At 43.5% G+C, this 26,430-nt stretch overlaps 1 protein-coding gene across 3 annotated transcripts in view; it reads right to left on the reverse strand.

Annotated features, from left to right (window-relative positions):
• Positions 1-26,430, reverse strand: part of LOC135899997 (fibronectin type-III domain-containing protein 3A-like) — a 91,977-nt gene that overhangs the window by 32,066 nt on the left and 33,481 nt on the right. For 2 of the 3 annotated variants that reach the window (XM_065429453.2, XM_065429585.1), the window contains exons 6-14: positions 11,311-11,476; positions 9,146-9,277; positions 8,291-8,350; positions 5,321-5,519; positions 4,847-4,906; positions 3,615-3,658; positions 3,247-3,341; positions 1,133-1,186; positions 57-178 (exon numbers count right to left, since the gene is read on the reverse strand). In XM_065429453.2, the coding sequence (XP_065285525.1) occupies positions 57-178; positions 1,133-1,186; positions 3,247-3,341; positions 3,615-3,658; positions 4,847-4,906; positions 5,321-5,519; positions 8,291-8,350; positions 9,146-9,277; positions 11,311-11,476 (932 nt within the window). The remainder of the gene's footprint in view (positions 1-56; positions 179-1,132; positions 1,187-3,246; positions 3,342-3,614; positions 3,659-4,846; positions 4,907-5,320; positions 5,520-8,290; positions 8,351-9,145; positions 9,278-11,310; positions 11,477-26,430) is intronic. The other variant, XM_065429530.2, reaches the window with a different exon arrangement.

The following is a 26,430-nucleotide window of genomic DNA, read 5'->3' on the forward strand; positions in this document are numbered from 1 at the left end:
CCATACCACCGGCAAGTCTGATCACTGAAAAACTAGCTTTCAACAATGGCACTTGCCTGGTCCCCACTGCATTGGTTGCCGCCAAACGGAAGCTGTAGAAAGTTGAGGCAGCGAGCTTGGACACCTTGAACTGCTTCTGCAGCCCCGTGAACACGGGCACAAACTGGCCATCGTTACCCTGGAAGTGCGACAGAGCAGCTATCAGCCATTTCATAGGAGTACGCATCCCTACATGATCACGTGACAACCGTGCTGCTGCTTGATGCAGTTATGCGTCGCTAATGTGGCAATTCAGCACCAGGAATTTAGACGGGAAGAAAGTGAGCACAGTCCATGCTGCGCATTACTGTCTTGTAAAACAGTGCCTACAAGTACAAACTAGACCTTAACTGAAATTCTAGTACTGTTTCAGTGCCTAACAGTTTTGAACAATGTGACGAGACAAATGCTTCAAGATTAGCTAGCCTTCTTTTCAATCGTGGTTTCGTGTGTACTGAGCACCAAAATGTCCCACCAGTGCACATTCCCATTTACTACAATGAACTGTACTGAACAGTGCCCACTATCACATCTCAACTGTGGGTTTAAAAACAAAAGTGTTTTAAGCAAACTAGCTAATTGACAAATTGGATGAGTGGCAGAAATGGCCCTTTGGGAAACATTCGTGTTTAGAATCCACTTGCTCTACCTAGTCTCAGCCTGGGAGCCACAGGACAGAAGCGTGCATGACCACCTGACATGACATCATATATTCTAGCAATTAAGTGCGCAATTCCTCCTTTGCAGCATTGATACTTCCTAATTCCACTTATGTGCTAAAACAGGCACACTGATTCTGTGCCTATGTCACTAAGCTTTCAAGGCACCCCAGATAAATAGCACAGACATACGCACATGCATGCATGCACACACACACAAGAAGAAACTCTAGATATTAAAAGAAAAAAGGGGGAGGTAGGATAGCTGTCAATATAGGAGGCAGGGTTTCATTTATGCAAAATGCATTTGTCTGAAACTAAGTTATCTAGAGTGCTAAAGCATTTAGAAAATGTGTTGTGTGCAGTTCAGGCACGCACAGCTGACTACAGCACTTACAATAACGAAAAGCAACGTTGGACTTGTCTATGCTTACCTGGTCATACTCAAGCATGTAGCAGGTGATCTTGGAACCATTGTCGGAGGGAGCCTGCGAATCCGACAGTGGCACAAGTTATACACAAGTCATAACACGTGTGAACAAGAAAACTAGGTGAATTGGACAGATTATTTCATATCCATACTCAAACACAAGAGATGATTATCAGCCGTTGCTGGGAAAAGAAATTTTATGAACATGAACAGAATCATACATGGAAGGGTATATTCTTGAAACGAACAATGACTTGCAGCGCAAAAAGAAAGGCATTCTGCCAACTCCAGTTTAGGTTTCTTCCTGCAGCTAGCTGTGTCCCTAACATAGTAATAATTTATAGCGCATAAACAGGGTGTCTATCAAATTGACATTTCCAAATTCCCCGAGTTTTCCAGGTCTTCCCTGAGCACCTTTGCAAAATTCCCTGAATGAGCCAGAACTTTGTTTTATGTCAAGACAGGCTGACACCATGTTGCCCGATGCTGTCACTTTAGTAGGCATGTTGAAACAAACAAACAAAAAAAAGACTTAATCCAGTTTGAATAGTAAGAAGTAATATCTCCTAACTATATTATTTAAAAAGAAAACAGAAAGACGGCGTTAGGGAAATGCACAGCAAAAAAAAAAAAATGGTAAAGCCCATTCCAAATTGAGTCGAACATTTTCAAATATGAATGAAAAAAGAGATGCATGCATAAAAAATATTTTTGAATATGAGCTATTTCTATCCACTTAGCAAGCTTATCGGTATGAGGCCTAAACTTTCTCGCAACTGAAATTCTCTCTCAACAGCTGGGAAGTTAACCTCAACTGTCCTGACACACTCTCAGCCCAAACACATCAGTGTTGGGTTTCACTACTTTAAAGAGTTTATTTTGGTTTTGATGAGGGACACCTGCATCTCCGCGTCAGCCAACACTTTGCTTTCTGAGCTCAAGCTCCTTCAAACAGGCGGCGGCACGCTTCCTTTCCCATTAATTCCTCAGTGCGTCGGTCCTTTCTGTTCTCATCCTCCTTCTGCCATGCATTCACCCCATAGATCATTTGAAGCATCCTCTTGGTCAGTTGTACAGTCAACGTCCGATTCTTCGGACTCCCTAGGGGCTGCGAAAAGATCCGAAAAATCGGGCAGCCCGAAAAAGATGAATGCATGTCTCTAACTGCCCTTAAGGGCTAAAATTGCCACAGGCATATCCGAAAAGGCTCTTAAGGCCATATATGCCATATGCCAGTACACTTATGAGGCATATCAGTGCTTGTACTGTGACAGAAGACAGAGGTGCACAAGTGTATAATTAAGGAATACGTACTGTATCCCATGACGATTGCCCCTTCCTACGCTTGTTTTGCTTCACCGCGTAACATTGCTGTACGGAGGCGAAGCTAACTTTCGAAGACTGGCATTACACAACGTGCTGTGCTCTGTGAGCTTTGAAGCCAATAGCGAGGACTACGAAGGCGGAGTTGGTGCCATTGCTGACAGCGGCAAACTCTTTCAACGAAAAAAAACGGCACTGCACGGCAAGAAGCTTAATAGCGAACGCAGAAGCAGCTAGGCCTAACGTTGCCGCAGTGGTGGCTACGGCTGCGAGCGGATCTGCGTGCGAGAGTGTCAGTTCGAGGCGAGACAATCAAAATGGCGGCAGTGGTGGCTTTGATTAATGCCATTTCAGACCTGCATTCAGGGAAATATACATTGACTATATGGAGCATGTGGTGGTGCCGCAAAGCCATGCGAATTATCGGGCATGTCTGAAAAATCGGGCGTCTGGAAAATCGGTTAACTGCTCTGGCAACACCTCGTGCCGATGACATGGTGTCAATGACGATTCGTTGCGATTCCTCTGTTACTGGAGCCAGCATAAACACGACTTTTGTTCCCTTTCAATAAAGTTACAGCTCATTTTCCCTGATAGAAGCACTAATTCCCCGACTTATCCCCGAGTATTTCCAGACTATTCAAATTCCCTGAGAATTCCTGGTTTTCCCAATTGGTAGACGCCGTGATAAAGCAATGTACAAAATGTCAGTTAAGGCAAGCCCGCATAGCATCAAAAGCACGCTTTTAACTGTCTCTGCAGGTGTGACATAATAAAGAAAGGAATGGAACTTACATTCCATTTTAGCACTAGTGTATTTTTGGTTCGAGACACCAGTTTGGGCGGCTGGGGTGTGTCTGGTTCACAGCTGCTTGTCTTGAACTCAACACCTGCAGCACAGACCAAATCATGTGTGAAACATATACACATTTCAAAAATAAAGACCATGTCCATTTCACTATGATGGCTATTACAGATGTATAAACAAGCAAAAAGGTACACAACCTCATTGTAACCACCACGACATTCCAAGTTGAAGAGCCATCACAAATTTCAACAATAAAGTGCAATGTTGCGCACATGTAATGCATGTAAGGTGAGCATATTTCACAAATGCTTAGAAAGATTTAGAAGAAGGATTATTCTGGCAATGAGGTACTCACTAGGTGAAGGGCTTCCTCGAATGTCATCCAAATGGGCTTGAATGCTGTTAGAGAAAAAGAAAAGTCTCATTAAAACTACAAATTCTACGAGGTTTGGGGATTCCATGTGAATATAAGCTCAACGTCAGTACTATTGGAAACTTATAGCAAGTTTGAAAATGTCAAACTAGCAAGTAAAGGTCGTTAAAGATAATATTGCTTGCACACTGATGTGCAAGTAGTAATTCTGAATAAGTGCTTAATTGAATAATTCACAAAAACAATACTAAGGTTAGTGCTGTACATACTGTGAGCACAGAAGATTGCTATGCATTAACCCTTTGACGGTTTTTGCCGTACATGTACGGCGGCGGTTTTCTGTCCCGCAAGGTCTTCTCCGTACGGGTACGGTTTCGACCCTCCGTTTGAAATTTCGCGCCATAATGACGATGCACGCTTACTGTGAGGTGCTGCCACCTCTTAGGTCTTACAAGAAGCGTTTGAAATGTGTGCTACCTTCTTGGGGAGATAAACAGAACTGACTTCAAGCTTCAGCGCGTCGCGCAGACTGCGGCCACACCCCTTTTGCGGTTTCGGTTTCGCCGCGTGATCGCAACGGAGGCGCGCGAAACGTCATTTTTCTCTTTGTCGGCACTCTCTTGCAAATGCTGTGGAAGTTGATTTCTATCTTGATTGGTGCTGCTCTTAGCTTGTTTATAACCGCCGCTCGCGAGGTATTCTCGCTCTCAGCGGCAACGCGCTTTCGCGGTTTCGGTTCCGCCGCAACGGAGGCGCGTGAAACGTGATTTTTATCTTTGTCGGCACGCTATCGCAGGGGCGGCGGAAGTTGATTTCTATCTTGATTGGCACGGCTCTTAGCTCGTTTATCACCGCCGCTCATGAGGTATTCTCGCTCTCTGCGGCTGCGCGGAGACTCGTGTTTCGAGGAGTACCACACTCTAAAATACTATTGAACATATTGCAGTTCTGAGTGATGCCAACACCAAAATACTGTTCCCTAATTTTTTTTACTATTTATTCCCGACTTTATACATCTTGTACATTCAATATCCGCAATAAAATAATTTGACCACCCGGGAAAGTTTTCTTCAAAATAATTCAACCCTCAAAGGGTTAAGCGTTCAATGAAGGCTCATTTTGCTCAGCTAAGCCAATGAAGCTAGTCAGCTAAGCCAATTAAGCTTATGCATCAACCACATGAATACCGTTGACATGCGGGGTATAGAACTCACCACAGCAAGTATTCTGTCGCGGGCTTCAGATCTTCGAGCTTTTGTTCTAACGATTTGCCACTGAAAAATCAAGCATGAAAAAAGCATAAGCAACGCACTTACCCTGCTCATCTTGTCATGAAACCTTCCACATGCAATTAACTGTTTTAGAGCACAAAGCCTGTAAAGTCCTGCAAGAACAGCCTACAAAAGCAGTTCCTGCCAACGAACAAATCCCTGTCATATTAGTCTGGCCAGGAACTGTATAAAGAGATGATTGGTCACTCAAGAGGTTTGATTGAGTAAAGGGGTTTAATGCCTTTAAGCATTGTAGGGGCTCATGGACACCATAGTGGATGGCTGCAGATTACTTTTGACCCCCTAGGATACTGTAATGTCCAAATTGAAGTAACGACTTACATTATTCTCCCATCAAAATGTGGATACAGGTGTCAGCAATCGAATATATCACAACAGTAAAAAGGAAATGCTGACCATTTGAACAGCTTGGCAGGCCTGTCCAAGCCCTTCTCGGAAAGGAGAAGCTCGTAGGCTACACCATCCAGTGTGGCTCCCCCAGCCGTCTCAGGGGCGCTCCAAGATGCCACTGCTTGCCGCGCACTCAGCTGCGACACCGTCGGCACCCGCAGAGAGGACAGCTGCACCAGGGCATCTGGGCACCGTGGCAAAGCCACTTTGTTAACACCGCAAACATTTGCCAATTAGAATCTTCACATCATTGAATCCATTGTTATCAGTACACCATCATCAAAATGAACGGTAACAAAACAATGTCAATCTGTACATCGGGCAGAGTCTGCATAGCATAGATTTTTAACAGTTTTGTGCTGGCAATATTACTGCTCCCTTTCAGCCTGTACACAATGTGTTTCACTTAAGCAGACCAAAGCATTACCTGCTCAACCATTTCGGACAAGATTTGTTCGTCCGTGCAAGACAAGTTTAGCTCATTTGCACTCATTAGCTTGCAAAAGGAAATGTGCCATCCTGTATAATGAACGAGAAGAAAGGGGGCTAACTGAGGGGACCGGTTTTTATTAATCATATCATAAGAAGTCAACAAACAAAGATACCAGGGACAACAGAGGAAATTACTTGTACTTGCTAATTGATTTAGAGAAATAAATTAATGAAAATGAAAGTGGATGAAAAAACAATTTGCCACAGGTGGGGAACGATTCCCCATCTTCGCATTACGTGTTTGATGCTCTAACCAAATGACCTAGCTACCACAGCGCCATTTTCCCATCCACTTTCCTGGGCATTAACGTTTTACAGGAAAACCTTGTTAAACCATACCCACTTATATAGTAGCTTCGTTTTAACCCTTTCAGGGTCGATTTTTTGTTGCAGATTCTAATTCTTCTGAGGGACCTATTTCGAAAAAGATATTTTGCATTGGTATTATATACTTTTTATTCATGAATAACAACAAACAAAGGAAATAAACTTATAATAAAAAATTTAATGCATTGTTATAGTTCAAGGCTTAGAATATGCACACACGACAATATTTTGCAAGTCTCAAATGCTCCTGCTCTTACACTAAATTTACGTCCATAGCCCAATTGAACTGCGTAGGTGAGCGCACCCAAGAAGACTATGTGGTTGTGTGCCCTTCAAAAAAGCAAAACATGTGACAAACATCTGCTAATCTTCATCTTATCGCCAATCAGAGGCAATCAGATATCGATGAGGACAGCATGGAAAGCGACAGCACGGGCACTTCAGGCTCGATAGTGACAAAAGATGCGTGAGCCTCATGAATGCAGTCGTTGCAACGGGAACAGCACCCCGCAATGAAAAAGGTGCCCCGCAACTTCTGCAGCCGTACCGTGCCCGTGAACGGAGATTATGCAATGCCAACGAAGAATCTGCCATGCATGTGTTTGCCAAGAAGAGGGGGCTGGCTGAAAAGCTGACTCGCAGATTCAGCAAGCTTGAGGCTGCTGTCATCGCTGCTAGGCTGCCGCGGCATCAAATGAAAATACTAACAGGCTTTTGTGCGCAAAGTGAACAAATACTGTATGTTTTCGCCCTTTCATTGCACTCTATCTCAGTTCCGATTCTGACAGATAACTGGGCCATCTCGTGCTATTTCCGTTAAGCAGTACTACCATTCAGTACGTATTCTTTTCGAGCTTCAGCCAACTATCGTTTAACAACGTTTAACTGTACTGCTAGCACTGACACCTTGAGAGTGTTCGCCAGCGCCCCCACTCACAAACCTTGGCGGCGGATGTGGAACATCCTTTCTGCCGCAGGCGTCATGAGTATGTGATCTTTTCGGGTGAAGTGAACTGGTCAATAAACCCACACATGCTACCTGAAGGCATCAGTGTTGCCAGATTCGAGATCGTTGTTATGTAAATGAACAAGAGGAAAGGGGGCTAACCGAGGGGCCAATTTATATTAATACAGCAACATTGATGCCTTCAGGTAGCATGTGTAGGTTTATTGACCAGTTGCCTTCACTCAAAATGATCACATACTCGTTACGCCTGCAGCAGAAAGGGTGTTCCACATCCGCCGCCAAGGTTTGTGAGTGGTGGCGCTGGCTAACACTCCAAAAGTGTTAGTTCTATAGCAAAACATCAATACCCAAGAAAGTGGATGGGAAAACGGCCCCATAGTAGCTCAATTGGTTAGAGAATTGCATGTGGGATTGTTCCCCACCTGTGGCAAGTTGTTTCTTCATCCACTTTCACTGCCGTTAATTTACGATTTCTTTAATTCAGTTAGCAAGTACAAGTAATTTCCTCTATGTTGTCCTTGGTATCCTTGTTTGTTGGCTTCTTATCATCCTGTATAATAGGCATTTTAAATAAGACGTCTCAATATAATTCATGGTTAAAAGAGCCCCAAAGCATCTATTATTGAGACCACAGTCTTTGTAAACAAACAAGCTGTACCACTTCTTGTCAACAGCAGAGCGATGCGCAAGGAAGTTGCCAGCCATGCAATGTAGCCCGAAACTATCAAAGAAACCATTATGGCATTACAATTTTAACGTCAAGCCTTACCAATCCCATTCCTGCATATCATGTTGGCTATGTCACCTTCACCCTGCCACCTACCAGCTTTCTGGTTAGCTAGTTGGTAAAGTAACTGCCCTGGAAAGACAGTGCTGTCAGATTGGATTCTTGTACAAAAATTAACCATTCTTCAATCGTGAAGTTTTCTTTTTGAAGCTTCATGCGGGGTTTGAGACAAATTCAAACTTTCCCTTGCCACAAATCTTGTTCATATATTGAAAATCTCCACATAGTTGATTTGGTTACTATGTTATTCAAGTGAGCCATCATAATGCAAAGTCACCACACGACCATTCTTGCCAGTGCAGCTGAATGTCAAATAATTGAGTGTGGCTCAATGTCAGACATGGCCCCTATCAGTTGCATGCTTGTCCTGCAAGCTGTTTATATCGAAATAAAAATGGCCAACCTTGTTGTTCTGCTCCATGGCTAAGTCTGCCACAACCTGAGGGGCCTGGTGAACTGCGGCCTGGTACAGAGAGCAGAAACAAACACTAAAATTACAACCCACACAGACTCAGGATAACAGTGTATACTTAATCTGTTTATATATTCAGAAGTCGCACAAAGATGAAGTACCTATGGCAACAGCTCTGAGCAGTAAACTTTTATCACAAACTTGTGCGAGCATAGCTAGCACTTTCTTACCTTAAAGGTAAAAATCCCGGACCAGGAAGAATTTTTCTTCAACTGCGAGCGTTTACTACACAAACTCGTATGGGTTTTTCTTGTAGCTTCGTACTACAATTTGGGTGGATGACAATTTTTATCTTTCATGTGCTTTCCTTCACCTTGTGGCTTGCCACAAAACTGATTTGCCTTGATTTTTTTACCAATTCATGGAAAACTCTTTTTGTTTGATTTATTCGCTAATTCTTAGAACGATTAATTGACTTTGTGACTTTCCAAAGCATGGCCATGCAAGACATTGCAGAGTATTTCAGATTAATTCTGATCACCTATTAATGTGCACCAAAAACTGATTCCTGGCTGTTAACGGTCTCATTTCGATAGGAGTACAATATACAAACCTCTGACCTTGTGCCCAGCAGCAGTAGGTGCACTTACAATGCTTACACAGTGCATTTTCTTCGCACACTCCACACTTACACAGCCACCCATCACCACACAGTCAAGCTATGTACAGACATGTTGCCTGTAGCTGGGCAAAAAGCATCATGCAAATAAGGAAGCAGCAAAGTGCCCATAAAGAAAGCCTCCTCAAGAAGGGGTTTCTGCCTAAATCAACGCAAAACTGACTTACTTGATCTAGGAGACTCCGAGTGTGCACCCGAAGCAGAGGGAGGAGGGCGAGATTCTAGCTTCTTGCGTAGCTTGAAGAACTGCTTCTGCGATCGCTCATCCTTGTGGGGCTGTCCACTTGGATTTGCATGGCCTAGTAGAGAAAAAAACATAATTGGCGCAGTGCTCTTCCATTTCTGACAGACAAAAAACTTTCCACTACATTTTGAATTAATTTTGCACACTTACGACTACCCTTGTTGAGCAGTGAAAGTACCCAATCTTTCAAACATAGTAGCAATGTACTGCCTCTATGCCATGGACAACCTTATAAGAACATGAAAAATGTAACAGCAGATGTACTAACATTACAAGCATATGGCTACTGTACACAAACAGCACCACATACCCAAACAAAAGCAATGTTTTTGCATCGGACAACAGCTTGAAAAGAATAAGAATCACCGGATGAGAAATGAGAGGAATAAAATGTACTAAAATAATCTGCTGATCACACGTTACGTTGGCATCAGTGTTAATGCGAATCACTCAGCTGCACAATCCATGTGATTGACATTTAAATGTTTTCGCTTCATGTGTACTTCACCAGTGTATTGGTTGTCAGATTGGTGGTGTTGACATTTATTTAGCAGCAGCACAACAATGTTTAAGCGATAGAACTTCTGCAGTGCTCTGTTGCTCAGAGGCCATCTGAAGCAGACTAATGCATACACTCTGACAGGACAGTTTCATATGCCACTAGTTTAATGTGAATCTTCGCAACACTATATATAGTTGAATGGCTAAAATCATTGGGAGAGAATAGAGAGAACAAGGAAATGTGTAATGCGCCTCTGAACTAGTCTTAACATGTGCTATGTAGGAGAGAAACACTTGATTTCACTCTCAAACACCTGCTCCCAGCAGCCTTTGTGTGTGCAGCATGGAGTACGCGATTGACGTTGTCCAGACTCTGGACAGTGAGGAAAAAAGTCCGGGGAGCAAGCCAATAAATGCTTTGCCCTGAAACATGTTCGCTGTTTCATGTCACAAAGCAGCCTCCTGCCCGAGTAGAACAGCAGCTTCCTCATGAAATAAACCTCTAGCTTGTGCAGCAATGAGACTAATGAATGGAGCAGCTTACGCAATGTTGAAGGTTAAGTGGAAATCAAATGGCCAACTAGAATGGCACGAACAATGACATAGAAGAAAACTAGTCGTGAGAGCACACATACCGCATAGTAGAGAACTGAAATGAGATTACCAAGGAGCGCATTAGCAGTACACGCTAACTCACGGCAAAAGAAAAGTGGAATGATGCAGTGGCATGCTGCTCTTTTCTTTGAACTCTTACGCTCGTGTACATACTGCTGGTTCTTTCCTAGTAATGTTGATCTTGGTCAGTGCTTTGTGTTTTAGTCACCTCCTCCTCATTAGCTTTCATTCTTAGAGAACATAACACATGTAGTGTGCTGTGCAATAGCAATGTGGTGGTGGTGGTGATAAACTTTATTGAAAGGGGGAAGGGTAAAGGGGGACGTGTCTGAGGGATTGGGCTCAAGTAAGGCCCTGGGCCTGCTTGGCCTTCTCCGCCCAGTCCACCAGTTCAAGGTGTCGGTCGACGTCCCCGGAACTGAGCCAGGCTGTCCAGTCAGTCTCGCTGCTGACGGGGGGATGAGAAAACGGGAGCGAGGTGCATTCCCACATTATGTGTGCGAGTGTTCCTGTTTCTGAACAGAGCCTACATTGGTCGCTTTCCTTGCCCCCTGTGATTTTGTTAATGTACTTTGGGTGTGGGTATGTGTTTGTCTGAAGTCGCCAAAACGCGATCGCTTGCGTTTTATCGAGTTGCTTGGCCGGTGGTGGGAGCGCGCGACGCCTCAAGCGATACCTATGCGCTATTTCATGATAAGTCTCGCAGGGTTCCTCGTGTCTCTCCTCCTCATTCACGCCGTCCGCATCTGCGGACAAGGCTCGGCGCGCGAGATCTCGAGCTAAACTGTGAGCCGACGTGTTGCCGGGCACAGCTGTATGAGTGGGGGTCCACATGAGGGTTTTCAAGCTGCGTAGGGGGCGTCGTGTGAGGGCATGGTACCGCTGCTTTATGGGTTCCCTCTCTTGTCTAGACTGGCTACAATTACGACAGTGCAAACACATTAGCAAAAGGCTCAGTACAGCACAACTGACCCTGTGGTGAGTGTGGGCTGAGTTGGGACTGCATGGCAGCAGGTGAGTGAAACTGGCCCACAAAAGGTGGCGCAGTAGAAGGGGAAGCCTGTGCAGTTGGACCAGCAGCAGCCGTGGCCGGGTACGGGTAGAAGGCGGGCTGGGCCGCACCAGGCGCTGCTCCCGTCTGCAAGGGGACAACATTGATGCACCTCTTCAGAGGAAACATAACGAGTAAAACGAACATCTTGTAGGGGTGTGAAAGAACACTTGCACACAAAAGGAAATACTACACACGGCAAGACACCTGGAGAGTTATTCTCTGCCCTACAAGGAATCATTTTGTAAGTAACAACGAATCCCGGCAACATCACACAAGAACTCCACAGCTGAACACTGACAGCTGCTTCTTCAAATGCAAGCCCCATGCACAATACTGCAAGGCTAGCCATATAGGAGCGATAGCACCCCTGAGATGCAAAGCTGTTTGCTATGTGCACCAATCAGAGCAGTAGACAAGCATTGTGCACTCATTGTGTAGTACATTATGTACATAATGTGACATATAGTATAAACATTTGTTGCCTTGAGCAATAAATGTGTACTTCATGGTCGAAGCCAAGTTTGAGTAGTAAAGAGCTTTCACTAGGTTTGAGCCTATCATCCTTTATAAAAATAATCTAATATTAAAGTGAGGACATCTTCGGACTGAGACACAACATTCACATGCATTTCACACGCCATTGATAAATGTCTCTGACGAAGGGGTCACTGAAGCCTACAGGTTTTTTTCATGGTCAAAAAAGCATGCAAAGCAATTTGAAGTGTTGTGAACGTACAGAAACATATTCATTCTCTAGGCATTGGGTACCCATACCTTTGGAAATGTAATTTTAATTGGCTACCTCCATCTCTCAAAATATAACAAACTTTGCCCTGTGTGTACTATATTTAAATATATTATTGTGTCTGCATGGTGTTTACAGTGGAAATTTAAAACAATTTCGAAGTGAGAAATTATGGATGAGGACGCTGCCGTTAGTGCTTCTAATGCGCATGTCCTCCTATTGTCAGGATTTGAAGAAATAAAGCGAAAGTATGAACTAAAAGCCGTGGACGTCCGCACCAACAATGATACAGTAAGCTATTAGCCCCATTAAAATAAAATTTCAAGCTAAAAGGTCAAGGAAAGCCAAAGAAACCTCAAATGATGTGAGTGACAAAGCTCTGGTAATGGCACTTTAGGTGTGTGTGGGGGAGGGGGGAGCTTCGGCACTGCCTGGGGGGCGGAAAACCTGAGAGGGGGCTCGGGCGCCAGAGCCCCCTCGTAGTCGGTACCTATGCTCCTGTACGTCTTCCTCCATACATATATAAAAGCAAAAGGCAAAAGAAGAGAGGATCGACAGCAAGCTCCAGCACGTGTTCAGAACTCATCTCTCAGAACCAGAGAGGCGAGTGGAGACTCCATTTAACGGTATGACAAGAAATTCACTGAGTAGCACCCTGTTCTAATAGCATCTCATTACAAAGTTTTTTCAACATCCTGTACATTGTAACCGCACTGGCACTCAAAGCAATCCCGCATTGTAATCCATAATGACTCATCGCTTAGGTGACACTGTGATGACAATGATACCACATACGCACAGCAGAAGAAAAAAGAATGCTTGCTACAGTACAGAAGTTTAAAAAAAAGAGGAGAGAGAGACTGCAACAAAGCAATTGTATATGCCATGACTTCAGAAGCAACTGAGGCCTTCACAGAAACTTAACACTGATGAAATCAAACAGCTGTGAATGCTGATAAAAAGACAACACCCAAAGGAAAAGATGTTCAGAACTGTCTACATGCATGAAAAAAAGTCAATATGCCTGCATAAATATGAACAGCTGCTGCCTTGTTAAGATGCTGCTAAAATGGCACAAGTTTTGCTAACAAACTTAGGTATGGCGTACCATTCACGTGCAGCTGTTTGAGAGAGAGGACAATGTGAATTGGCAAAATGTGCTAAATTCAAAAACTTAAGACAGCCAGTTGAATATCAAGCTTGACAGGGCATCCGAAGCTTTAACAAAAAATTCAAAATTAGTTCCAATAAATGCTTCAATTCAGAGAATGCAGAAGCCACAGTAACTGGTGCTCATCAAGCACAATACAAACCAAATAAGTCACACAGAAAGTTCAAGAAGTTATTGCACAGAAGAGAAAGTGAAAGCAGTGGCACTGCAAAGTGACAAGTCACCTACTATGCAACCAACAGATTCGAACAGGCATCAGAAAAGAAAGAATAATCAAAATTTAAAGCCCTGTTCTGTTCAAGCACTGCACTGCTTTTTAGTCAATGCTCAGTAGTTACACCTCAGAAAAGAAAAAAAGAAAAGGCCATTTGTCATAAGATGGCAATATTTCACGAAGACATGACATGGCTGTTGAGTTTCCAATGAAAAGTGTGAATACTCTAAAAGACAGTTAAACTCATCTTAGTAATTAAACATCTCATTAGCCTGTTACTTGCAAATAAGCTATAATATCTACACAGAATGCTTAATAACAGGATACACAAACCAGTACAATATGCAATGCGAGATGTGCCCCCATAAAAGTGATGGCGTTCAAGTCTGGAAACACCTGAGCTTTGAAGAATGCCATAGTGGGAGGCCCTAAATTAGTAGTGGCCATCTGGGATTCTTCAATGTGCAAACAATGTTTTTGCATTCCACTGCCGCTGGAATGCAGGATTAGAGGCCGGCTATCAAACGCACGGCCTGCTGCCCAGCAGCCAAACATCCTAGCCACTGAGCTTATCTAGCAGATGTTCCAACGAAATTCTAATTGCGTTCAGCAGTCGCCAGTACCGCTCGACATATGCATTAGTCAGGATGGTGTACTAGGTGCACTATACTAATTACTGTTGCGTCACGCAAGAAATTACTTGCTATGCAATGACTCTAAGGTGCCACCTGTGCACTTGCGGGACGAAACCTCACAGTCTTAGGTCACACACATGCACCGAACTAAAGGGTTAGCGGCAAACGTGGAAAGCGAGAAAACTGCGTCACCGTGTCTGCGAGGACGTGGGTGACGACCTGGTAATGTTTCGATTTCCAACGGTGACGCAAGGATCTGCGGAACAGGCAGGACGTCAGACGACGGCGACCGCCGCGTGCGAACGCGGACAACCGCGGTTTGTTTCGAAATTGGCGCCCGGACGAGGACGCACGCGCCGCCGGGGGCGGACGTGGCAAGGGCAGGACTACACGAGCGCAAGGAATCCACCTTCCCGCGGCGTCGAGCGACGGCACGGCGCTGGCGAGGATTACAGCAGCAGCAGCAGCAGCCAGCGAGGATCACAAACAGCGGCGGCTGCTACGTGGAGGATTCAGCGGGGGCGCTAGCGCTGCTGCTTGCTGTCGCCGCTTTCGCTTTTCCACGTCAGCAGGCAGCTGCTGGACGCGCGCGAAATGCCGCCGCCGCCGCCGCGCGGAACTTTATTCCGTTCGCCCGCTCGCGCCGATTCCTGAAAGGCAGACGTGCCACCACCGCCGATCGCATGCAATACTATCGTTTGCAAGCGAGGATTTTTTTTTTTTTTTCGTAGTCCGAGCAGGCAGCGCGTTGCGCCACACCGTGGGCCTGAGCCGAGCTGTCCGGATTTGGCGGTTCAAAATTGTTTTCGCCGTGCGCGAAGCTCAAGCAGAAAGGAGCGAGCGAGCGACAGTTCCCATTTGCGATGCAGCGCGTGGAACTCATTACGGTGCAATTACCCGGCTGTCCGCTCTACTTTCTTCAGCAGCAGTCGGCGCTGCAATGCGGATGCGGCCACATTAAGATATCTCTCTAATCTGCACAAAACCGTGGGAACACCTCGCGCTTATCCAGGCCCTGTACAACGCGCGGAAAGGCTGCCCATCCTTTATTCTAAATATAGCAAAAGAATGGGCACGCGCGTGTCGCGCCCTTTTAAAAAGAAGTTACGTTACGCGTCTGCTCTCGCGCACAATAAAGGGCTCGGCTACGCTCGAGTTGTGATGCAGAAAAAAAAAAAAAATAGAAAACGGTGTATAGACACACCGTTGCACGATTGTCTGAATACAGTTGCACGCCTGCCTGAATACAGGACAACCATAGGACAACCTTCTAGCCACTCTCGCATGTTTACGCAGCGCTTTTCCGCAGCTGAATTTCTTTGCTGCAAAGTGAGAATTATATATGTATGTAAACAATTTTTTTTCTGCATATTTGCAAGTTCCGCGGCCCGAAAGTTGTTGTGGGCAGCATGCAACACCGTGGAAGCGCTAAGTCGAGACGCCATGCAAAGCAGTGTATCTGCAAGTCACGTCAGCCTATTACTATTAGGAGCGTCAATCGGCTGTACGTGTCGCAAGGGCTGGAGCGCACGGTGAGCTCTTCCGTTATCCTTACATTCTAAGGATAATAGGCGGGCATTACACCTCAGATAGCCACAAACTTCCAACAGACGTACCGGACTTATTCAAAACATCTAGCAAGAAATGGGATGTCAATAGCGCATCTCATTTCATTTTGTTCATGCCTTGTCGTTTCTTTATTAGGCCCTTAGTTACTTGGTAAAAAATGGGAAATTTGCAGGCGCAAGTATTTGGAATGGGTTGGCGCAGGGCAGGGGTAATTGGAGATTGGAGGGAGAAGCCTTCGTCCTGCAGTGGAGATAAATAGGCTGATGATGACGATGATCGACACCCATTAAATGCACGTGCGGAACATATACCGAGGAATACGTCTGTGAGACGTCAATGGTACGAAAGTCTTAGATGTCCACTGAACGTCCATCTACTTTATACTTCAGACGCACAGTGGACAAAGTTTTACATGTTCATAAAATGTACATAAATATTATATGTCTGAAGTATAAACTAGATGGACATTCAGTGGACATTTAAAACTTTCGTACCATTGATGTCTCACAGACATTTCCATCAGTATATGTTCCACACGTGCATGTAATGGGTGTCAATCATCATCATCATCATAATCATCATCATCCTGCTTATCTCCACTGCAAGACAAAGACTTCTCCCTGCAATCTCAAATTACTCCTGCCCTGCGCCAACCGATTCCAAATACTTGCACCTGCAAATTTACTAATTTCATCCATGTAACGAAAGACCTAATCACTAATTGCACAAATAGTAAATGTACATAGAATGCCTATAAAATTTGTGCTCAAACATGCACAGTATGCCCTGCATAAAATTAAAATATATATAACCTGCGGCCCATTAAAGCAGTCTTTTCACTTATGCTTTTGTCGTGGGCGACTCGGCATTTGGTCGCTTAATCAAGTGATGCATTTATATGGTAGTTCCCACGTTTTATTTTAACCAACAGTCTAAATAAAATCAAATGTGCTGCAACCGAAATTAAAGCTTGAAATTGACATATGCACACTGCGTGTTCCCAGCGCCTGCAATAAATTTCCATGACTGTAAGAATAGTAGTACCCGAAAACGCATGGCCTTCAAAACTGCCACATTTGAAAATGACGGCCATGAGATATTTTACAGAGAAGCTGTTTATGCAGAACCTGTGTTGTCGTTGTCGGACTTCGCTAAAGTGGGGCCATGTGACCTAGCAGGAGAGGAAATGAACAGCTCAAAAGGAGGAAAGGGGTTCGAGTGACCCCTTTCCCCCTGTGAGAATGCTATCTTATATGCAAATTTTATATGGTTGTCACAAGGTGCATTTTCGGCATTCGAGCCAAAGCGGCATCGAATTTATAGACGATTAAAGATTCCACTCTGCCGTGAAAAAAAAGGACGTTATGCTGGCAATTTGAGGCCAACGAACAGTGCCCTGCGATTGAAACGCAATACTAGAAGCGCGTGGCTGCCGGCACTTCCTGCTGGGGCAAGAACTACTGGCAGCTACATCAATAAATGGCAGCCCCGGGAGGTTGATCCCGGCAGCCATCAATCCCGGCAGGCAGAAACCTCACATGCAAAAAAACACCACTGGGAGAACAGCAAAGAAAACCACTCCTAAAGCTTGTTCACCACATGAAGCACATGAAAGCGAAAATGAGGTGGAAGAATGGTGAAACAAAAGATTTACAATATAGACTGCTTGCAAATTTCGACTTGCATGGTGTAACACTGAATGTAACTAGCACAGCTTCGCTGTTCGACCATGTTCACGGAGTGGAAAGGGCAGCAAATTTTTTTCTTTTATTTCTTGTAATTGCTTTCGGCTCTTGCATAATGCAAGAACAAGAACGAAAAAAAAAAGACATTTTTGAGATTTGCATTTGAAGCAAACCATGCTCTACCTACAAAAAAATATGGCTTCCATGATGTTTTTCGCCTCTTAACAAGTGCTTCTGGAGCGTGCAGTCAGCAAATGCATAGCCTTCAAGATATGTTTTTGTTACTCGGCAGGAGCCGTCGCTGGTGCATGGAGATGTTGCCATTTTTTGGCGTCAGACCCAGTGCTGTTGGTACTGTGAACCTTTAGTTATCAGCACTGCAAAAACAAAGCAGCTAGAGCAGAAAATAAACAAACAAGAAAGAAAAATGTTGAATTGTTTTTAAGTATCCCCTTTCACCTAAGACTGCACCCCATAAATACAGAAGCGTTCACTGCCGCTCTTGGCCAAGTCCACACATGAAGGCAAATGCTGAAACCCCTTTATCTGGCAACTTCACCGATTAAATTAATGATGGATATGAAATGCAGAGGTTATCTAGTGGCTGGAATAGAAAAAATGCGCTGCTTCAGCTGTCCCCCTTTTCATGGTTTCCATAGCACGCACCGGTAAATGTGCAAGGAAAATGGAAAAACAGTTTTACCAGTGCATATGTTACCAATTTACCAGATGACACCGGCAAGGCCCAATACTTACAGAAATCTGATGACTGTGTAAAGTCAAAGTGTGCAGTGCATTTAGTGCAACGACCAAATGTGTTCCGCTTATCTATAAGTGCAAAAGGGTAATTAGTGACAATCAGGAAGATAGGTTTTTTTTCCCCTGCTGAAGGTGCGTGTGATGCAACATTTCTATAGCACTTCAGTTGAACACTGTGTTGCAAGATTGTCGCTGCTTGCACTATTGTTCACTTTGTGCACTATTCCTGCTAGACAAGTCATCCGATGTGCCTGTACTAGCATGTTTCCATTATGCTGAATCTGTCTATGTCAGCCAACGTTCACTCCAAAGAATACAAGCTATTATTTAGGCTTACCTGCCAACTCTCCCTTGTATTCTGTAAGGTTTACAATTTTAGAAATGTCACTGTGGAGTATTATGAAAAATAAATCCTGTTCATGAAAAAAGTTTAGTTATTTGTTCTCCGAGCCTACCGTACGTCTTCCAATAGTGAAAGGACATCAGAGGGGTACTTGCTTCGAGCAAGTTCATACCAACAATTTCCAGAAGCAGGTGAAATCAGTGACAGCAAATATGCCAACAAACTCACTGTGATCTAAAACAATGTGTCACTTTGTGGTTCCAAATTTGCTGTTGCTTGTGTGCAGCCTACAGGTAAATCACTGTTGATAAAGTGTGGATGTATCCAGCAAAAAGTGTGCTCAAGGCAAGCTTTAAAAAGAAACGTGTGCTTAGCAGACTTGTATGAAAAGGACGTAAAGTTGCCAGTAAAAACCAAAGCCAAGGAAAGCATAGGGGAATTGCAAGTGTCAGTCGTGCTAAGGTTGTGGGTTCGGTTCCCAAAGGCAGCAAATTGTCTTTACTACCACTTTCATTTCCATTTTCCTTGTTAAAGAGGCCCTGTGACTACATTTTAACCAAGTTCTGCATAACAATGTGCTCCTTGTATCATTCAGAGGTTAATGCAAAAGGAATTACAAAAATTGACACAGACAAACAAAAGTTAGCCGACTTTCAAATTCAAAATAAAAGCAAACAATAAAGAGGCATGCCCTTTCGCATTTCACTCACCCAGAGAGGAATTGAGCTGCTTCCAATCAAAATTAGGCTTTTATTCAGCGTTAGACAAAACAGTCTTCCCATTGTGGCCTTCCCATTGTAGACTTCCCATGACAACTTGTAGCTGTGTTTTCGGATTAACGGTGTCCCTTTAGCGGAGTGACATCTTCCAAAGATTTCTTCAACCACAACACTTGGTAAACATTTGTGTTGTGTCACCATTGTTATGGAAGTGCAAAACCGAAATAACTAGTGCATGCTAATGATTAGTATTCCTGCCAACGCCTTTGCACTAGTAGAAAAGCAGAACTTGGCCACTGCAATGTTATTTCTGCATGTTGTAGTAGACAATCTCACGAGATGGCACCCCCAGTGCAGTTGTGTATGCTTGTCCGTGGCGCACTGGTAAACAGCTGCAAAGTGTTTGTGGGTAAATTAAAGCTATCAATGAGTTTCCCTCACATGACAGAACTGGAATGCAATATATTGCAAATAAGCGAGGTTCTATGTGCCATCCCATATAATGGAGCACCTTTGGAAGAACCTGAATCGCCACTGAGCCCAGCACAATGCAACGCAAGTGAGCACAGGACTGCACCTCGTGTAAACCTTTGTACAGCACATCTATAGTGTGCGTTGTGTAGGTTTTCAATTTATATTGCACACAGCTGAGAGTTAAAAAAGCAGAAGTATGTAGTTGTAAACAAAGTAAAACACTTTTTTTAAGTGTAGTGACCGCATGTAAGGCCTTAAAGTGTACAGTATTACCATCTTCAGTACCAATCAAAATGAACAGCATAGACATACATGTCAAATAGAGGTGTGAACAGGCTCTAGGTGGCCCCATAAGCCTGTACCCATCCCAGCTCACAGGCTGTGCTTGGGTAGCTCGAATACATCTTTACTCAGGCCCAAGCCGGAATCAGGCCACTATAATTTTTTGGCGTCAGGCAGGTCACACAGAGAGCGTGACTCTAGCCCAGAACATGGCCGCTTTGATTTTCATCGAATGGTCTTTGAGAGAGACATGCAGAATTGGTTTGAAGAATTTGAAATAGAACTTCGTTGAAGCCCAAGTCACCGGACAAGTTGTTTTTCTGTGATAACTCATAATGTGGTTAGGTGTGTTTTCCGAATATAGTATACTTTGTATGTTTAATTATCTGTTAATTCAATATCGTAATATTTTATTTCATCTGAAAAAAATATTTTGTTCCTGCAACAAAGCCCTGACAATGTCGTGGAGGGCTGGGCTCAGGCCTTATAGTTTTTGCGTCGAGCCAAGTTGAACGACCTCATTCTTTAGTGTCAGGCTTGGCCAGGCTTTTGGTAAAAGCAACAGCCTGGATCGGGCCTAGGCTCAGAAATGCAGCTCGTGCACAGCTGTAGTGTCATGTGCCTGCTGCCTCACATCTGCTGCTGAATATTGTCGATGTGAAATGCTGTGGCCAGCATGGAGACAGATTTTTGGAGCAAATTAAAATATTAAATATACTTTGACCTCGGTGCTCTCACTGCTGTTGAAGCATCATAGTGTTTGTAAGCAGAAGTGGAATAAAACCAATGTACATAATTTGGGGCACAGGGCCCCTTAAGGGCACCACTAAAGAAAAACACTAAACAAGTTTAGAGCAAGAAAGTATTCTCTTGAAACTATTTTTGTTGGTTTCCTGGTAATAGGTTGATTGTAAGAGAAAATGAAGGTCAAAGTTTCAATACTTAAATCTTGTGCTGGAACCCCAGTGGCAGTACGTCAGTGCGACATCTTTAATTTCAAGGTTGCTTTTTTTTTTGGTATTTGAGCTGTTGAGGCACAGCAAATGATCTCGAAAGTCGCCAAATTCATTCTTTGGCTCTTTCAGAACGTAATGTAGTCCATCTTTAACAATAAAAGATTAAACAGGCCCAAGCAGATGCCTTTAATATCCATGACACCAGAGAGAACTGGTACGTGAACTGCAAGGAAATGGTGCCACCTATCTTTCTTTTCTTTTTTTTCTTTGTCTTTTCTGGCTAGCAAACCCTCTCCTCAGAGAAAAAATGGCCTTTTTGGTGATGTAGAACAGTAATTTACTAATGCGCCTGAAAGAATCTATCTCTTCAATGTTTTTTTAATTCTACATTTCAATTCACGCTTTTATCCAGCGAGGCGCATACCCAGGATATTCTTTCGGGGGGGGGGCATCCCAAGGTAACTTTTCTATGCAAATGAAGGGGGTACCTTTACTAGTACAAATGTGAATAATGCCTACCATTCACCATAAAAACGCGTAAACCCATAAAAGAGAAATGAAGTAAGGTGTATTTCACAGGTACGCCTGCGCGATACACCTCTGCTTTACTTGGCAAACAAAGAACCATGTCAAATGGACTCGCGCAGGAAAGAAGCACAGGAAGAACACTGCCAAGAACAAGTAAAGAAGCGAAAGTGTGAAATAAGGATTACTTTAGCAGAATAGAAAAAAGAAAACAGCTGTTGGCAACAAAGACACACGGACCGCGCGGAGTTATGTTACTCCGCCAGCCAATCATAGAAGCACACAATATCGTCGTCATGCGGCCTTTTCAAAATGCCGTCATACTTAATACTAACGGAGCGCCTGCTGCTCTTGAAGAGTCTTTTCATCGACGGAAGCAATGAGGTGCGCAACAGACATGGACAAAATGTATGGAGTCTGAGCATTTCGCTCTTCAAAACTCTGCGGTGCAGTTCATTTCACTACTGAACTCGTTTTACTCATGAAACTTCACTACCAACTAAAGTGAAACTTCACAACAAATAATTGTAGCGAAGCATGTTATTTCAGTTCAATAAAGAATTAGGCATTCACCATTCAACTATAATAGGCGAGGGAAAAGGTATAAAATTGCGTGCTAATAATTTTTTATTTTTGTAGTTACTGCCTTATTTGGATAACAGAAAAAGTTTGAAGTATGAATTATTTGCAACTTCGCGGAGGAACAGTGGCTGGCGGCTATGAGCACGTGGGCCAGGCTTTATTGCAGACTTAAGTTGTATCTGACTATAGCAGCTTTTTTTGAAGTAGCTTTGGAAGAATTATACAGAAATATATATTTGCGGAACAACCACAGTTCTTTTGGATCCTTCGTTTACTGCTCTAACAAGTGCCACAACTGACTCGTAACCACAACGATGCGTGGCCGCCAGTCACGTACAACCACGTATGGCGCAGGAAGCTGCAATTCCACACGTACTGCGCCCACCGCGGAAGGTTAGAAAAACACCTACATAAGCACAGCAGAGAAATGGTTACGTTAGGTGGCTTGAATGATACGGTTTTCACAGGCGTTTTATACCCCAGATATCGATGCTTAGTATTTCAGAAAAGAAGTGCAATGGAATTCCAAATGGCAGGCAAAGTAGTTTTGTTTTATTTCATTTATCCACTCAATGAAGCCCTACAATAATGCTGTGACAAACCTTTAACGTCCTCGTTATTCCCTTGTCAGACCCACTCTCTACACCCGTAGACAACTTTCATCCTTCTCATTATTAAACTGTAGAAGCGTTATTCAGAACACACGGAACTGTCCTTCACTTCCGGCGGTGTTTTCTCTACTTCCTTTTTAAATAAAAAGATGTTGATCCATAAATATTCTCATAAACAATGATTAAATTTGTTAATTTTCGCTTTTCCTTCCTGTTTGGCTGTTCCCTTGGCTGTCTACCGCTTAATTTCTCAAATCCTTGAGACTCATGTTTCCAGTTGGCAATATTGCACAAAAAGATCTGTACAATTAGGGAAAAACCAGACAAGTGAACGGGTGGCAGTCATATTGCCTATGAGTTTAAGGGTTATTGCAGCCTATGAGTTTAAGGGTTGGTTTGATGATGGCCGCTGTCCCGCATCATCTCATTTTCCACTTTAACCCATATCACAGGTATATGGTTCCGAGGATCTGTCAGCGTCGCGGCGAGCCGTCACTTGAGTAAACAATACAAAAAAATGTAAATGCAATTAGCATTTTCTCTGGTCACAACTCGTTCCATGTGCATACAGACCAGCTGACCACGAAATAAATCCTTTTCCTGGTTCCTGGATCAGTCTAAACGAAGAAAGCTGAACTAACGAAGCAAGAACGATGCGCGTGAGCGTTGAATAGACTGTGACAACTGAATGCATCTGGAATTAAACGCGCGGGCACCGAATTGATGAGCAAGCTCGCCTTCACATCCCAGGAGCCGCCGATAACTACCGCGACACAAAAGGAGTGAAAAAGGCAGCAAAATGTTGACCGCCAAATAACTGTCAAGTCTCAACATTGATTTGGCAGCGCTAATGTGTGTGAGAAGTGGTGGCATGGGCGGGGAGGGGTGGGGGCTTGGGTACGTGCTTGTATCCATCATTGTCTGTTGGCTTCATATTGTTTGCAACAAAAAACTTAGCCCCTTGGTTCCCCTAAACCTTTGCACTCAAATATTGCCTCTGAAAAAGTATCTGGTAAAATAAAGAAGGAAAGAAAAACAAGGAAAGGAAACTGCAGCCAAGCAATACTAGTATAGGCTTAAGTTGCTGTAGACAAGCTATATTTCTAATGGCTTAATTGTTTATTAATAACTGTACTATAACTGGAAAATCAATTCTGCAGAAGCCCACAAGGTGGAATATGAAAGGAAAAAATTGGCATCCATCCATCTTGAAGCACGAAGCTACAAAGGAAACCCATAGGGGTTTCACAGAAATAAAACTTATAAAACTTTGCAGTAGAAGAAAATTTGTCCTGATTTGTCCGGCTCTGGGATTCAAACCTTAGGCAAACGCCTTTTCGAGACAGTGATTAGCTCAGATGGCAGAACGACCATCCCAGAAAGGTCTGCTGGCTTGCAAGGGTAAATTCCAGAACACAGTCAATTGCGCGCAGTATTATTGCTGACAACTGAAATATGACAATGTTAGGGCTAAGTAATATGCATTTTCTTTCTTGCTTTTGCCAATATGTGTGACATAAGCATCACCTTGGCTTGTACGCTCAGTGTGAAGGCCATACCGTCTTTGGCTACTGGATAAGAAGCAGTGCGGGATCATGCTCTTGAGTTATAATTTGCAGAAGGTGTTCTACTTTGTAGTCTCTTGATCAAATTTCGTTTGGCCGCAACTGTACGTCTAGAGAAACATTCAGGGCACCTTAAAAGGACACTAAACGCAAATATAAAGTCAAGCAAAAGTGATAGATTAGTGCGCCAGAATCTCTAAGGTGTCAATATTACCGTGAACAGAGCCTTAATAATTAAGAAATTGAGGTAAATGCAGGACATGGTTAGAGACACCCCCAGGACATTTAAGCACTTGCCCGATGATGAAAGCACTCCTCAGTTAAATTTTGTCACTAGTACTAAACCATTCGTTGCTAAAAATGCCCTTGTATTGCAATATAAGACGAAGTAAAATGCTACTTGTCCAGTTTTATTTCATTTTTTAGAAAAAAGAACTCATTGAAATTACCCTTGACGACGACGCGGGTGGCCGAAAGGCTTCATTTTCGCTCGACTCTGTCCTGCCCGCGCTTTTGCGTTTTAGTTTTGTTATCGCGCAGTGCTGCTCTGGTTTTGCTAGCTCGCAAAACTCACACAAACTGCAAGTAGTGGAGAATTAAACTTCCATATGATGTCGCGAGATGCCCAAACAGTCCATGCCACTTGACCAAAAAGCAGCTGCAGCGGCGAATCCACCGCTCTCTCTTGGTTCGGTTGCGCCGTATGATTTTACTCACCGACGGCAGCAAAGGGTGGTGGTGGCATATGCAATGTCACCACTCCTCCGGTTGGGTGGTGGGAGATTTGAAATTCAAAAAAGGCATTCAGACCCTTCAGATGCAATTTTCTCATAAACCAAGTCTTTTCTTGGCATGAAACAAGCACTGTGAGGTTTCTGGAATGGTAGGCAGAGTCCACATCGACGTAGTATTTACCTTTAGTGTCCCATTAAAGGGGCCATGATACCAAACTTTCGAGCTTGAATCTTGAATTGCATGTTAAATCTTACGCATCCCACAGCAAACTGGCAAAATTTGAGCGCATTCAGTGTAGTAGAAAATTTGCACATGATCTTTTTTTATTTATTGTTTTGTTTTTGCCTGTCCATCTCCACGATCTGCTGCTGCTTTTTATTGCACAAGTGAAATAATTGTGGGTACAATTTAATGGCAACGCCCTTGCTTTGACGTAGGGTGCTAGAGAATGCAGAGCAAAGCATCCAATGCAGTCTTAAACTATTTCAAAACAGACAACACAGCGGTGGTCCTGTACTTCCTGATGTCATGCAGTCCATGCCAAAATGGCGGTCTCTGTTGGTGGAAGGGTCTTAGAGGCAGAGATTTTGAAGTGAAATTTCTTGAGAAATTTTGTGCTGAGAGCTGTTTTTTTGTGTGTAGTATAACCATATTGGGCCCTCTACTCTCAATTGTAATGATAAACTGAGAATCTGACAAATGTGCCATCTGACTATTGTAATTGTCTGAATAAACAATGAATGAATGAATGAAATGACCCCATTACGGGATTACTAATATGACATTTTACGCTCGTAATTTTCTTGTCGCAAAGGCAGCTGCAAACCAGACTTGTATGTAACGAGTTACATGTAATGTATGCATTGTGTAATATAGTGTTACATGTAATGTACATGAAATAATAGTTCTGGTAATTTTGTAATTTAACGATTACTTTGTTTACTTGGTAACACTTGTAATTCAATTACATTTTACTGTAACCGATTACACGTAACCAGTTACCTTATTGACAACACAAGCTGTAACACGCGACACAGCCTTCAAAACTTGAACTTGGCAAAAACTACAGTAGAACACCCGAAATCCTGCCACACAGTGGCCTCATGAATGTGCATGTTCGGACAGGCAAATCCGGGGACTCAGTATTTGTTTCCTCATTGAACCAGTGCAGGCATGTCTCAACAGTGAAGGCCGCTTAAGATGTTAATGCTATGAAATCACATATGGACGATTTTTTCAGCTTTTCATTAGGCCAACCGGGAGCATCCTGTCAAAGTCCCAGCAACACGAAAGCACTGCCTTTCATAGAAGAGCCAGTTGCTGAGTAAACCCAATCTTGTGTAGAAAATCCGTACATGTTACAACACTGCCCTGCCACATGCACACATCTAGCAATTTGGCTAACCCCTCTGTCTTTCCAGCTCATTTTCCTTTTCAAGCAAGTTTTCAGTGTCACTGCTGATGTCTT

This window comes from Dermacentor albipictus, chromosome 1 (genome assembly GCF_038994185.2).
Source record: "Dermacentor albipictus isolate Rhodes 1998 colony chromosome 1, USDA_Dalb.pri_finalv2, whole genome shotgun sequence".
Lineage (NCBI taxonomy): Eukaryota > Metazoa > Arthropoda > Arachnida > Ixodida > Ixodidae > Dermacentor > Dermacentor albipictus.